Raw genomic sequence first — 15,756 nt, forward strand, 5'->3', positions numbered from 1 at the left:
TATTTGAGATTCTTCAAAATAGCCACACTTTGATGACAGCTTTGCACACTCTTGGCATTCTCTCAACCAGCATCATGAGGTGGTCACCTGGAATGCATTTCAATTAACTGGTGTTCCTTGTTTGAAAGTTAATTTGTGGATTTTCTTAGGGGTGGTATACACAAGAGCTACGATTAAACTGGGTCTCATGAGGACTGCCACAGGAAAGGAAGACCCAGAGCTGCAGAGGATAAGTTCATTAGTTACCAGCCTCAGAAAATGCAGCACAAATAATTGCTTCACAGAGTTCAAGTAACAGATACATCTCAACATCAACTGTTCAGAGGAGACTGCGTGAATCAGGCCTCCATGGTCAAATTGCTGCAAAGAAACCACTACTAAAGGACACCAATAATAATAAGAAGAGACTTGCTTGGGCCAAGAAACACAAACAATGGACATTAGACTGGTGGAAATCTGTCCTTTGGTCTGATGATTTTTGGTTCCAACTGCCGTGTCTTTTGAGACACAGAGTAGGTGAACGGATCTTTTTCCGCATGTGTAGTTCCCACCGTGAAGCATGGAGGAGGAGTTGTGATGGGGTCGGGGTGCTTTGCTAGTGACGCTGTCTGTGATTTATTTAGAATTCAAGACACACTTTCTGCAGTGATACGCCTTCCCATCTGGTTTGCACTTAGTGGGACTATCATTTGTTTTTCAACAGGACAATGACCCAACACACCTCCAGGCTGTGTAAAGGCTATTTGACCAAGACTGAGAGTGATTGAGTGTTGCAGCAGATGTCCTGGCCTCTACAATCACCCGACGTCAACCCAATTGAGATGATTTGGGATGAATTGGACCGCAGAGTGAAGGAAAGGCAGGCAACAAGTGTTCAGCATATGTGGGAATTCCTTCAAGACTGCTGGAAAAGCATTACAGGTGAAGCTGGTTGAGAGAATACCAAGAGTGTGCAGAGCTGTCATTAATGCAAAGGGCAGCTACTTTGAAGAATCAAAAATCTATTTTGATTTGTTTAGCACTTTTATTTTGGTTACTACATGATTCCATACGTGTTATTTCATAGTGTTGATGTCTTCACATCAAGGGCATGCTGGGGCATGCTGTCCGGTCCTCTGGCAGTCTCTATGGGGGTGCCACAGGGTTCAATCCTCGGGCCGACTCTATTCTCTGTATATATCAATGATGTTGCTCTTGCTGCGGGCGATTCCCTGATCCACCTCTACGTAGACGACACCATTCTATATACTTCCGGCCCGTCCTTGGACACTGTGCTATCTAACCTCCAAACGAGCTTCAATGCCATACAACACTCCTTCCGTGGCCTCCAACTGCTCTTAAACGCTAGTAAAACCAAATGCATGCTTTTCAACCGTTCGCTGCCTGCACCCGCACGCCTGACCAGCATCACCACCCTGGATGGTTCCGACCTTGAATATGTGGACATCTATAAGTACCTAGGTGTCTGGCTAGACTGTAAACTCTCCTTCCAGACTCATATCAAACATCTCCAATCGAAAATCAAATCAAGAGTCGGCTTTCTATTCCGCAACAAAGCCTCCTTCACTCACGCCGCCAAACTTACCCCAGTAAAACTGACTATCCTACCGATCCTCGACTTCGGCGATGTCATCTACAAAATGGCTTCCAACACTCTACTCAGCAAACTGGATGCAGTTTATCACAGTGCCATCCGTTTTGTCACTAAAGCACCTTATACCACCCACCACTGCGACTTGTATGCTCTAGTCGGCTGGCCCTCGCTACATATTCGTCGCCAGACCCACTGGCTCCAGGTCATCTACAAGTCCATGCTAGGTAAAGCTCTGCCTTATCTCAGTTCACTGGTCACGATGGCAACACCCATCCGTAGCACGCGCTCCAGCAGGTGTATCTCACTGATCATCCCTAAAGCCAACACCTCATTTGGCCGCCTTTCGTTCCAGTTCTCTGCTGCCTGTGACTGGAACGAATTGCAAAAATCGCTGAAGTTGGAGACTTTTATTTCCCTCACCAACTTCAAACATCTGCTATCTGAGCAGCTAACCGATCACTGCAGCTGTACATAGTCTATCGGTAAATAGCCCACCCATTTTTACCTACCTCATCCCCATACTGTTTTTATTTATTTACTTTTCTGCTCTTTTGCACACCAATATCTCTACCTGTGCATGACCATCTGATCATTTATCACTCCAGTGTTAATCTGCAAAATTGTAATTATTCTCCTACCTCCTCATGCCTTTTGTACACAATGTATATAGACTCCCCCTTTTTTTCTACTGTGTTATTGACTTGTTAATTGTTTATTCCATGTGTAACTCTGTGTTGTCTGTTCACACTGCTATGCTTTATCTTGGCCAGGTCGCAGTTGCAAATGAGAACTTGTTCTCAACTAGCCTACCTGGTTAAATAAAGGTGAAATAAAAAAATTAAAAATAAATTCACTATTATTTTACAATATAGAAAACAGTGAAAAAGTAGGTGTATCCAAACTTTTGACTGGTACTGTAGATGACCCTCTGCAGTTATTCGTCATTATTTTGAAGGACAGTAATGGTGACATCTGACCCCAATGGCTCTTCCTGTGGCATCTGAATAACCTTTGACCTGTGTGTGTGTGTGTGTGTGTGTCTCCTGACAGGAAAATGATGGAGGTGTGTGGGGAGGCAGAGAACAGGCTGGCGTCAGAGCTGCTGCAGCATGAGGTTCAGATAGAGAAAGATGTGCTAGACCCCCTAAACCAGCTAGCGGAGGTGAGGAGGAGATATTGAGTGCCTTATTCTATCCAAACCTGTATAAAGAGTATCCAATATTTAGTCAAAACCATTCTAACTCCATCATAAATAATTGAGTCAATATTCAGTGTGTATTTGGAAAAGTGCCTTACGTACTTAACAGACGTGAACATCCATATTCTCAGGTGGACATTCCCAACATCCTCAAACAGAGGAAGCAGCTAGCCAGGCTAGTTCTTGACTATGATTCTGCCAGAGCGAGGTGAGCCTGTGTACATGTATCAACTTTATTAACATTTAGAATGTGCTAGAACATGTTTTAAAGTTTCTAACAACGTTCTAAGCTGATCTGCGGTCTACCCCTTCCAGGTGGTTGCAGGCAACCAAGTCGATAATCTCAGGAACAAACACTCAAGCACTGACGGCCAAGGCAGACCTGCTCAAAGAGGAGGTGGATGAAGCTATGAATAAAATGGAACTGTGCAAGGTAAGGCCTTAAATGGATAAATCACCCCACAGTTAAGTTTGACTGACGCTCTGCTATATGAATTAGGATAAATCACAGGCCTCAATCCCAGATGAATGGTAGTTGCTCACATGAGAAGAAGAGGAAGTGACACTATGGAAAGTTTTGACAGAAGAAGGACAGAAATGGACATTCCATGCCCAGTACCGTTATGGCTGTTTGATTTAGGAAGAAGGAACGCCCAGTCAGCTGTGTGTGCGTGCCTCTCTCTCTCTGCGAAGTGCTGCGGACTGAGAGTATTGTGTGTATTGAGTTAGTTTGAGTTAGTGGTGTGTGTCAGGTCTTCTGTCCAGGAAGCTACATGATTCAGTGTTTTCCTTCCTCTGCGCTCCACGCCTGTTCAGCCCTGCTTTACACTGCTACTATACCCTGGCCCTGTCAACAGCAGACAGATTTATGAGTCACTGTGGAAGACCTAATGACCCTACCCAGCACTAACACTAACAGAGCTGCAACCTGAAATACATTGATTGGATTTTGAGACCAGAGAGGTGGATGGGTTTAGGTCGATATAAAACAGGCAGGAATTTACCTTTTACAGTGAAATTACTGTTGATGGATCACATGTTTAAGTCCTGAAAGTTGGTCCTTCTCTGTCATCTGCTTCTAATGATCTCGTCTGCTCCTCTCTCTCAGGATCAACTGGCTGCAGACATGTACAATTTCTTCTCAAAGGAAGGGGACTATGCCTGCTACTACGTAATGGTGAATCAGCGTGTGTGTGGGAATGTTCATAGCTGTTGGGTGACTGGTGAACAGTTGGTTTGTTGTTCCTCTCATTGTTGACTGACTTTCTTTTTTCTTTTTCTCACCTCTCTCTCGCTCACCTTTTCTCTCTTTCTCGCTCACCTTTTCTCTCTTTCTCGCTCACCTTTTCTCTCTTTCTCGCTCACCTTTTCTCTCTTTCTCGCTCACCTTTTCTCTCTTTCTCGACTTTTCTCTCTTTCTCGCTCACCTTTTCTCTCTTTCTCGACCTTTTCTCTTTTCTTCACCTTTTCTCTCTTTCTCGCTCACCTTTTCTCTCTCTCTCTTTCTCGCTCACCTTTTCTCTCTTTCTCGCTCACCTTTTCTCTCTTTCTCGCTCACCTTTTCTCTCTTTCTCGCTCACCTTTTCTCTCTTTCTCGCTCACCTTTTCTCTCTTTCTCTCTTTCTCGCTCACCTTTTCTCTCTTTCTCGCTCACCTTTTCTCTCTTTCTCGCTCACCCTTTCTCTCTTTCTCGCTCACCTTTTCTCTCTTTCTCGCTCACCTTTTCTCTCTTTCTCGCTCACCTTTTCTCTCTTTCTCACCTTTTCTCTCTTTCTCGCTCACCTTTTCTCTCTTTCTCGCTCACCTTTTCTCTCTTTCTCGCTCACCTTTTCTCTCTTTCGCTCACCTTTTCTCTTTCTCGCTCACCTTTCTCGCTCACCTTTTCTCTCTTTCTCGCTCACCTTTTCTCTCTTTCTCGCTTTTCTCTCTTTCTTTTTTCACTCGCTCTCACTTTCTCGAACACTCTCCTTTTCTCTCTCTCTCTCTCTCTCCCTCCTCACTCTCCTTTTCTCTCTCTCTCCCTCCTCTACACTGTTCTGTTGTGTTCCCAGCTCTTAGAGGCCCAAGCTGATTACCATAGAAAATCTCTGACTGTCCTCGAGAGTGTCCTGCCAACCATACAAGCACAGCAAGGTACACTATACTCCAGGTGCAGTACAGCCCAGTTCCCCTCTCCCTGTGCTGGTTGAAGTTGCCCAGAAGTTATCCTCCTCCGATCCTGTCCTACTCCCCTCTAAAATCCCTCTCAGCGAGATACAGACCAGTCCTCACCATCTCCTTCTAAAAACCTCTCTATTTCTCGTCACAGGCTCTTTTTTCCCTCCCCATAAAGGTTTAACTGAGCGTGACACAGGAACTCTGTCCATTAGTACCGTGATGATATTGTTGGGTCAGGCTAAAGTCTTAAGTTATCATCTAGGTCTGGGCCAGGTATCACAAACTGGGGCACACGCAATGCCGTCGGGTGTACGCCAAATAAAAATGTGATTCACATTTAATTATTTTATTTTCAAACAGTCCATTTATATTTTACAACGGGGCTATACATTTGGGTGAGGGTTTTTCCTCGCCTGAGTAGCCTCGTTTCACTGCCAAAAATAAAATTAAACCATCTAGTGTTCAGTGAAATAACAACAATGTCAAATACATGTAGCCTAGTCAAATAATGAACATCCAATCACATGAACTGTTACTCTCTCGCGGGAATTCCACTAACGGTCTGTATGTAGCCAAACGTAGCTGCTGCTCATGTTGGTAACTGTACTGATGGTGTAAAAGCCATGACAGGGAGACATAGTGGGTAACGTGCATGCAAGCAGTTGCTCCCGGTGCAGCATCCACTGGGAGGCTCTTGCTGTCGAGGGAATGCCCGAAAGCTTGAAAGATGTTTTGGACAGTATAGTGAAAATGGTTAACTTTGTTAAAGCAAGGCCCCTGAACTCTCCTGTATTTTCTGCATTATGCAATGATATGTGCAGCGACCATGTTGTGCTTTTACAACATACAGAAGTGCAATGGTTAACAAGGGGCAAAGTATTGACACGTTTTTTAAAATTGAGAGACGAGCTTAATGTTTTCTTTACTGACCATAATTTTCAGTTTCTCACACGACTGGCCTATCTGGGTGATGTTTTTCCCTCGCCTGAATGATGACTCTCCGCAACTATATTCAATGTGCGGGACATATTGAGGATATAATTAAGAGGTTGGAGCTCTTCTCTGTCTGCATTAACAAGGACAAAACACAGGTCTTTCCATCATTGTATGTTTTTTTTTGTGTGCAAATGAACTCAAGCTTACGGACAATGTCAAATGTGATCTAGCGAAGCACCTGAGTGAGTTGGGTGGGCAATTACGCAGGTACTTTCCCGAAACAGATGAGACAAACTGGATTCGTTATCTCTTTCATGCCTTGCCTCCAGTCCACTTATCGATATCTGAACAAGAGAGCCTCATCGAAATTGCAACAAGAGGTTCTGTGAAAATTTTATTTAATCAGAAGCCACTGGCAGATTTCTGGATTAGGCTGCGCTCAGAGTATCCTGCCTTGGCAAATCGTGCTGTTAAGACACCGATGCCCATTGCAACCACATACCTACACTACCGTTCAAAAGTTTGGGGTCACTTAAAAATGTCCTTGTTTTTTAAAGAAAAGCTCATCAAATTGATCAGAACTACAGTGTAGACATTGTGAATGTAAATTACTATTGTATCTGGAAACTGATTTATTTTTTAAATTGATTATCTATATAAGCGTACAGAGGCCCATTATCAGCAACCATCACTCCTGTGTTCCAATGGCACATTGTGTTATCTAAACCAAGTTTATAATTTTAAAAGGCTAATTGATCATTAGAAAACCATTTTGCAATTACGTTAGCACAGCTGAAAACTGTTGTCCTGATTTAAAGAAGCAATAACACTGGCCTTCTTTAGACTAGTTGAGTATCTGGAGCATCAGCATTTGTGGGTTCGATTATAGGCTCAAAATGTCCAGAAACAAAGACCTTTCTTCTGAAACTCGTCAGTCTATTCTTGTTCTGAGAAATGATGGCTATTCCATGCGAGAAATTGCCAAGAAACTGAAGATCTCGTACAACGCTGTGTACCTTCACAGAACAGCACAAACGGTCTCTAACCAGAATAGAAAGAGTGGGGGGCCCCGGTGCACAACTGAGCAAGAGGACAAGTACATTAGTGTCTAGTTTGAGAAACAGAAGCCTCACAAGTCCTCAACTGGCAGCTTCATTAAATAGTACTCGCAAAACACCAGCCTCAACGTCAACAGTGAAGAGGCGTCTCCGGCATGCTGGCCTTCTAGGCAGAAGTTGTATACAAGCAACTCGATCCAGAACATTTCGCACATTCTGAAGTTGGAACAGCGTTTCTAGCATAAAGGCTGTTGGAGGAGTAGGTGGCGGAATAATAAGAAGTAAGTTGAATATCTGAGCTGGGGCTGCTGCCGCTATCTCCACCAGTAAATGTAGTGTCAGGCTTACAATGATAGCAAAAAACAACATTTGAGAGTGCGCTGTCCCTGGTGCTAAAGGGGGTACGCAGCTGGAGGTTGAATGTTTGAAAGGGTACAGGCCTATAAAAGTTTGGGAACCACTGGTCTAGGCTATGCATTGTCACCTTGCCTGCATAGGCTACAGCTGCTTGCATCTTGTTTATTTGTTAGACCACTTCAATCACTTATAACTAACTCTATTAAAGTGGCACATCAACCATCTCTCGGTTGAAGTATTTGCTTATTTTTACTAAATGATGTCTGAAGGCATCTGGTAGGCTGTGTCATGTAGGTTATTGCTTATTGTTCCTGTAGGACTGAAAATGATTGCAGGGAAGGCATTCATTTAGCTGTTTCCACTCTTTTTAGTATGGGTTCTCTCTTTCCCTCTGTGTTTGGCAGGCTGGTTTTTCTCCTGTAAATAGAGTCGGGTCTAAATCAACCCTTCTCTCCCAGCATGTGGTTTATGATGATTCAAACATTCCACACATCAGATCTACCTGGGCTTTCCTTTCCACTGAGTGCACAGAAACTCACCAACGCATTCCATGGATGGAGACAATGTGGTTATCTATTGGAGGAGTGAGTGACTGATGGTTGGCCAGAGGGGACGTTGTTGACCTACAAATCTACCATTCCCAGGCCTCCTAACCCCTCATCCGCAGTCATCCTACCGCCCTCTCTTTCTGCAGACCCGTAACAACTTTAGTTTTGTTACCACCATGCTAACAGTGCTACCACTCTCTCTCTCCCCCGTCAGACTCGTGGACAGAGAAGCCAGCATTTGGGACGGGTCTGGAGGAGCATCTGAAGAGGAGCAGCAGAGAGATCGCTCTGCCATTAGAGGCCTGCATCATGATGCTGCTGGAGACTGGCATGAAGGAGGAGGTAGGGAGAGAAGGATGGATGGATTGAAGCATTATGGGAGCGAGGTAGAGGGGGAGAAAGTGAAGGGGATCATAGTTGAGGACAAAGAAATGTAAATATGGATGCGTGAATTAAATAATACAAGGATGAATGAAATGAATCCATGCAGAAACTTTTTGTGGTAAGGGCCCAAACATGAAATGTAAAATGCACTTTAAACCTCTTAAATGTAATCTACATAATGTGATAGACTGCATTCAGTTTGCTGAGTAGAGTGTTGGAGGCTATTTTGTAAATGACATCGCCGAAGTCAAGGATCGGTAGGATAGTCAGTTTTACGAGGGTATGTTTGGCGGCGTGAGTGAAGGAGGCTTTGTTGCGAAATAGGAATACCGATTCTAGATTTAATTTTGGATTTGAGATGTTGAATGAGTCTGGAAGGAGAGTTTACAGTCTAGCCAGACACCTAGGTATTTGTAGTTGTCCACATATTCTAAGTCAGAACCATCCAGAGTAGTGATGCTAGGCGGACGGGCAGGTGCGGGCAGCGATCGATTGAAAAGCATGCATTTAGTTTTACTAGCGTTTAAGAGCAGTTGGAGGCCACGGAAGGAGTGTTGTATGGCATTGAAGCTTGTTTGGAGGTTTGTTAACACAGTGTCCAAAGAAGGGCCAGAAGTATACAGAATGGTGTCGTCTGCGTAGAGGTGGATCAGGGAATCGCCCACAGCAAGAGCGACATCGTTTATATATACAGAGAGAATTTTAGAAAGAGGGTCCAGATTGTCTAACCCAGCTATTTGTATGGGTCCAGGTTGTGCAGCTCTTTCAGAACATCTGCTTTCTGAATTTGGGTGAAGGAGAAGCTGGGGAGGCTTGGGCAAGTAGCTGCGGGGGTACGGAGCTGTTGGCCGGGGTTGGGTTAGCCAGGAGGAAAGCATGGCCAGCTGTAGAGAAATGCTTGATTATTGTGGATTTATTGGTGGTGACAGTGTTTCCTAGCCTCAGTGCAGTGGGGCAGCTGGGAGGAGGTGCTCTTATTCTCCATGGACTTTAGTGTCCCATAACTTTTTGGCGTTCGAGCTACAGGATGCAAAGTTCTGCTTGAAATAGCTGGCCTTTGCTTTCCTGACTGACTGCGTGTATTGGTTCCTGACTTCCCTGAAAAGTTGCATATCGCTGGGACTATTTGATGCTATGGCAGTACGCCACAGGATGTTTTTGTGCTGATCAAGGGCAGTCAGGTCTGGAGTGAACCAAGGGCTACATCTGTTCCTGGTTCTACATTTTTTGAAAGGGGCATGCTTATTTAAGATGGAGAGGAAATTACTTTTAAAGAACGACTAGGCATCCTCTACTGATGGGATGAGGTCAATATCCTTCCAGGGTACCTGGGCCAGGTCGATTAGAAAGGCCTGCTCGCTGAAGTGTTTTAGGGAGCGTTTAACAGTGATGAGGGCTGGTCGTTTGACCGTGGACCCATAGTGGATGCAGGCAATGAGGCAGTGATTGCGGAGATCCTGATTTGAAAACAGCAGAGGTGTATTTGGAGGGGAAGTTGGTCAGGATAATATCTATGAGGGTGCCCATGTTTATTGATTTAGGGTTGTTCCTTGATAATTTGTGTGAGATTGAGGGCATCTAGTTTAGATTGTTAGATCTAAAAGGTTTAAGAACTGGCAATAAACATATTTGATCCCATACATTTTGAAATGTTAACAAACATGAAGAGACACGAACCGAAAACATTCAAATCTACTGCGACCTTCTCTGAGTTCTTTCCACTTGTAAGAAATGCTTTAAAGTCCAGAAGTTGTGGGGGGAGCTGGAACGTTCCCTGTCAGAAGTATTACAATGTAACTGTACTTTTAATCCGTCTGTCTGCATATTTCAAGACGTGGCATGTGGGGGTGTAGTGAGATACCCGATGGGCTGGACGATTCTCTTCTCATCACTCATCTTGAAAAAACGTACACTAAAAACTTGGAAATCAATCCGCCCTCATTAACACAATGGGAAAATCTAATGATTTATTATTGAAATAGCATGGGCGACTGAGAAATACATTGGTACAATTTAAGTGGCCAACAATAATGCAGACACTAGGGATAAGGGTGTGAGCATGCTGGGGTAGGGGTGTGAGCATGCAGGCACTAGGGATAAGGGTGTGAGCATGCTGGGGTAGGGGTGTGAGCATGCAGGCACTAGGGATAAGGGTGTGAGCATGCTGGTCTGGGCAGAGGAGATATAGTCATTGTTTGTCTGTAAGTTGTTGTTAGTCTAAATTTGTACAGTGCATTCGGAAAGTGTCCAGACCCCTGGACTTTTTCCACAATTTGTTACGTTACAGCCTTATTCTAAAATTGATTTAAAAAAAAAATCCTCATCAATCTATACACAGTACCCCATAATGACATCGCAATACCCCATAATGACATCGCAATACCCCATATTGACATCGCAATACCCCATAATGACATCGCAATACCCCATAATGACAAAGTGAAAACAGATTTTTGATTTTTATTTCTGCAAATTAAATAAAAAATACCTTATTTACATAAGTATTCAGACCCTTTGCTATGAGACTCAAAATTGAGCTCAGGTGCATCATGTTTCCATTGATCATCGTTGAGATTTTTCTACAACTTGATTGGAGTCGGCCTGTGGTAAAAATCCAATTGATTGGACATGATTTGGAAAGGCACACACCTGTCTATACAAGATTCCACAGTTGACAGTGCATGTCAGAGCTCCGAGACAGGATTGTGTGCAAAAAAAGAAAGCTATATTTTATTACAAAAATAAATGTCAGCAATTATACTGTAATTCCGAATTATCATGCTATGCGTGTTGTTTGCTGGCAAGGTTCTAAATCAACTGTGTTTAGTTCTCACCATATTGTCTTCCCATTCAATCTATGTGTGAACACAGAACACAGCCTGTGGTGAGAGGAGGGACTGTTTGGGTGGGAGAGAGTAGAAGTTTTGTTTGTGTGTGAATTGAGGTTTATGTTTTATGTGAGGAGAAGCTTCATGTGTGTGAATGCATGAGAGAGGTCAGTGTGTTTGCGTTTGTATGAGAGTGAGTACAGAGTGTCTGATTAAGCCCTGTCTGTCTCATCCATCCTGTCTGTGTGTTGTACCAGGGCCTCTTCAGGATCGCAGCAGGGACCTCAAAACTGAAGAAGCTCAAGGCTGCTCTGGACTGTTCCACCTCACAGCTGGAGGAGTTCTACTCGGACCCCCACGCTGTCGCTGGTACGATCCTAACCCCCACTCACATATTGTACATTTTTCAAGTAATGTAACTGAAATGATTGGCAGACCATTGCTCACATAACAGTCCTTTCATTCCAGGAGCCCTGAAGTCTTACCTGAGAGAACTACCTGAACCTCTGATGAGCTTTCAGCTTTACGACGAGTGGATTCAGGCATCTAGGTAAGCCACCACCACACACTCCATTCAATAGCAGACATCCATTCAATAGCAGCCATACTGTAGCTGTAGAAGGAACCAAGGAAAGTAAAGGAGAAGTAGTAGAAATTAAAAGTAAAAAAGGAGTGAAATGATGGCAACCATGAAACAGATTGTCCCTCTGTGTCTCTCCCCAGTGTTCTAGAGCCAGACAAGCGACTGCAGGCCCTCTGGGTTGTGTGTGATCAATTACCAAAGAACAACAAAGCAAACCTAAGGTGGGTAACAGATGGACTGGTTCACACAACTTGTGTGTAATGTGTTACCCTTTTTCTTAACAGCTAACATTTACCTTACCTGTGCCTGTCTCTGTGTCCTGTGTTGTAGGTATCTGGTGAAGTTCCTGTCCAAGCTGGCTCAGGACAGTGAGGTCAACAAGATGACCCCTAGCAACATCGCCATTGTACTGGGACCAAACCTGCTGTGGGCCAAAACGGAGGGGTGAGAAAAGGGGAGAGAGGGGAGGAGAGATGGGGAGTACTCACTATTCACACTGAAAAACTAAAGTTTGTGTTCACTAATTGGTGGCATAATCATGTAGTGTTTGTCTGTAATAAGGGTGTCAAACTGATTCCCTGGTGGGCCTAGTTTCTGCTGGTTTTTCCTTTCAATTAAGACCTAGACAACTGGGTGTGGGGAGTTCCTTACTAATTAGTGAGGAACGACAACCTGCAGACACTCGGCCCTCCGTGGAATGAGTTTGACATCATGTCTGCTCTCCTCTGTGTGCCTGCAGCACTCTAGCTGAGATGGCTGCTGCTACCTCTGTTCACGTGGTGACCATCATAGAACCCATCATACAACACGCTGACTGGTTCTTCCCTGAGGGTATGTACATATGACCTTTGACCCTTCCACTTTGACTAGGTCCTCAAAATGGAGGTCATTGGTCTCCTTTCTCTGTCAGTGGTATAAATCTGATTCCTAGGCGACTGAAAAAAATGGATCTATTTTTTTTTTTAATGGCCCCTAAAGGAATTCTACTTGCCTATTGTCCCCATGTGCGCAGATGTGGAGTTTAATGTATCAGGGATGTTTGCCATGCCCACCCCTTCCAACCACATCAACCACTCTATGGAGTACGACTGTTCCACCATCGAGAGGAAGAGGCCTGGTAGCATGGTGGGGCCAGAGAACGATACCCTTCGCAAGGACAGGTAACCACTAACCACAGCACCCCATCACTAGTAGCTCATTCCCTCTACTTTGGACTGCCGTGGTGTGAAAGGTCAAAGACTGGTCCTGTACCTGCCAGTGCTCTGAGCTGAGGATATCATGCTATCATCAATCGAAAGGATTTTCACTTTTAGAACTCAATAATAATTCATTTACACTTTGAATGTTTGATTTGATTGGTAGCTCTGCTGATTATCACTACTTACATGAAGGGCTTTTTGAAGCTTATTTCTGGATGTTTAGTACTATAGGCGTAACTTTAGACAACAAATCTACTTAACATCCCTTTTTCTACGTTTGGTGTGGACTACCTCTCACTCTCTTGTTCTCTCTCTCTCATTTTCACTCGCTCTCTCTCTACCTACTCTGGGACTTGGTGATTCTGTCCTGTGGGTGTCTTTCTCAACATGGCTCTGCCGTCTGCCTCTCTGTCCTCTCCTCCCTCTCTAGTTCTGCTAACAAACTGTCGGACCATAACACCATCCCCCGTAGAGGCAGCAACACGTTAGGTAGAAAGCAGCATGTTTCACCCGCCTTCCTGCCCCCCTTACCCCCTGTGGAGTCCCCAGGGCCTGGGCAGGTCACGGGGTGTGTGGCCGAGCTCCAGGCCCCGCCGGAGGGCTGCCAGCCTAGCCTGGCACTGGGTATGGCTGCCCTGGTGGCAGCGCAGCAGCTTCTAGCTACCACCACGGAGGGTCTCAGGTAAGGACAAGGGTGTGTAGTGCACTGTGGAGCACAGACACGCATGCCACTCCACTGCATGATAAGAAAACACACTTTTGACTGCAATCTTTGATGATGATCTGTTGTTAAGGTGTGTGTGCGCTGTTTATGGTGATGTCACCGCTCTTGTACAAATAAATATGTTTTATGTTCATTCTAATACAGAAAATCTATTTCAAACATAATTTATTTGAGTGGAAAATGACTGGTATGGGTACCAGTCTGTTTAGCTAACGTTCCACTTCTTGTAATCTGTCATATGCCAAAGTTTTAGCATGACAGGAGTGGAATACTAGCTAAACAGACTGGTACCCATACTAGAAAATCTCTCTCTTGCCTTTCTGACTCAACTTTGACTCTCAATGTCTAACTGCATTTTCCTCAAACTACTAACAAATAATCATTATAATAACATTGTGGGTACATCTCAGTTCAGACCACTGGCTCTGTACAACAATGGCTGCTGTGAGCCAGCCATCCTCAGAGGTCCCTCACGCCTCTGCTCTCACACTAGAACACATGAATCAGCAGAAAACTGTTGTACAAAGCTCTGTCCTCGGAAATGTTGTTTGGCCATTACTTCTGTCCTCTCATTGAGCTTATGTAACTTTTTGAAGGATGTTTTTGAATCAATTTATGAAAGGATTCTATTCAATATCAGTTCCAAACTGTTCTATTGGTTAGAATATAGAAGGTATACCAAAGAAACAGCGTAGTGTAGTTAAAGAGAAAAAGCTCACTCAACATTTTTTACATTTCATGGTGGATATCTTCAGAGCTCTACACTAATATCTGGGTGCTGTACTTACAATGGTGACCTCTGTCTGTTAAGCAACCCAAAGCGTGACCCCACCTCCACCCAGACCCTCCATCAAAGGAACGGTTCAGGAGGGGGCAACCCGGGCACAGCCAGCCCAGCAGGAGGTGGAGCAGGGGGACAGCTGGGAGTGGTAGGCCCTGGGGCCGGATCCATGGGGCCCAGTCCAAACATGATGCGCAGAGGTTACTCACTCCTTAAAGCAATTCAGCTCACCTTTATTAGGTTGTTAGACATTTATTTGTAGATATATGCATATGGTATCATAAGGAAATTTGAATAAAGAACCTATTCTGTGCTTTTTCATTAATAAGTCTTATTACAAGGTAAATTGCACTAGTAGTTATATTGTTACACTTTGACAGATTTAAAAGCATGCTACACTGGATGCCTCACCTTTGCAGAGTGTGAGATGCACCTAAACATTTGAATGAAACCTGGGTGTAAGCAACGCGGTTCCGGGAGAGGCCCGCTCTGGTTCTATTTTTTAAGAATTTAACACGTGCCTCATGCCCGAGAACACTACATAAAGTGTCTTGGGCTCTGCTCAGGCCCGGCTATAGTTACGGGTCCAGTGTAGCAGCTAGAAACCGACCGTTTGTGTGACGCCCCAGTGTAGCTCCCCTGTTAGACATGCAATTTCAGGTAGCCTCAAATATATGTAGACACAAGATATTTTCTGAAGTCAACCTCTCTCTCCTATCCAGGTACAAAGAAGCCAGCCCCTGCCCCTCCCAAGCTGCCCAACCCCCCTTCAGGCCAGCCCAGTAACCTCACCAACCACAACCCCTCCTCGGGCCAGTCCCTCAGCCCCTCCCCCAGACCCCTCTCTTCCTCAAGCCACTCCCCTACCTCCCCCACCCTGCCCACATCCCAGCCCTCCACCACCCCCGCCGCCACTCCAACAACCAGCCCTCCATCCAGGCCCCCAACCACCCACCCCCACAGCCCCCCACACCCTCACAGGTCAGCCCCCCGTCCCAACCCAGGGCCCTCGGCCATCCCACAGGAGACAACCCGGGGCGGAATATTCTCCAACAGACACCCCCACCCCGCCTGATACACCTCCACCCTCCACCGTCCCCCAGGACATACCCAGTGCCCATCCTGCCTCCACCTTGCCCTTCCAGTCAGGCTCCCTCCCCCGACCACGCCCAGTCCCCAAACCCAGAAACAGGCCCAACATTCCTCCGCCCCCTCAGCCCCCCACACAGGGAAATGATACCAACGGGATCTGCAGCACAGCCTACAAAATCATGGGTGAGTGATGCTTTATTTTCCCATGAAAGGAGATTAATTTGGTTGTTGGTAACACACCACAGAAGGACATTAACAACAAATTCTAAAAACCGACACAGAACTGACACACTATATATACAAAGTATGTGGACACC

The 15,756-nt window shown here is 45.0% G+C and overlaps 1 protein-coding gene across 1 annotated transcript in view; it reads left to right on the forward strand.

Moving 5' to 3' along the window:
• The window catches only part of LOC112258930 (rho GTPase-activating protein 17), a 45,329-nt gene that overhangs the window by 24,873 nt on the left and 4,700 nt on the right, over window positions 1–15,756 (forward strand). The window contains 17 exon segments of the mRNA XM_024433587.2: window positions 2,645–2,756; window positions 2,924–3,000; window positions 3,108–3,225; window positions 3,901–3,969; window positions 4,844–4,925; window positions 8,063–8,190; window positions 11,318–11,429; window positions 11,529–11,610; window positions 11,784–11,864; window positions 11,974–12,087; window positions 12,383–12,474; window positions 12,656–12,803; window positions 13,273–13,524; window positions 14,378–14,547; window positions 15,070–15,246; window positions 15,249–15,379; window positions 15,382–15,622. Of these exon segments, the coding sequence (XP_024289355.2) occupies window positions 2,645–2,756; window positions 2,924–3,000; window positions 3,108–3,225; window positions 3,901–3,969; window positions 4,844–4,925; window positions 8,063–8,190; window positions 11,318–11,429; window positions 11,529–11,610; window positions 11,784–11,864; window positions 11,974–12,087; window positions 12,383–12,474; window positions 12,656–12,803; window positions 13,273–13,524; window positions 14,378–14,547; window positions 15,070–15,246; window positions 15,249–15,379; window positions 15,382–15,622 (2,186 nt within the window).

Source organism: Oncorhynchus tshawytscha, linkage group LG27 (assembly GCF_018296145.1).
Source record: "Oncorhynchus tshawytscha isolate Ot180627B linkage group LG27, Otsh_v2.0, whole genome shotgun sequence".
NCBI classification, from domain to species: domain Eukaryota; kingdom Metazoa; phylum Chordata; class Actinopteri; order Salmoniformes; family Salmonidae; genus Oncorhynchus; species Oncorhynchus tshawytscha.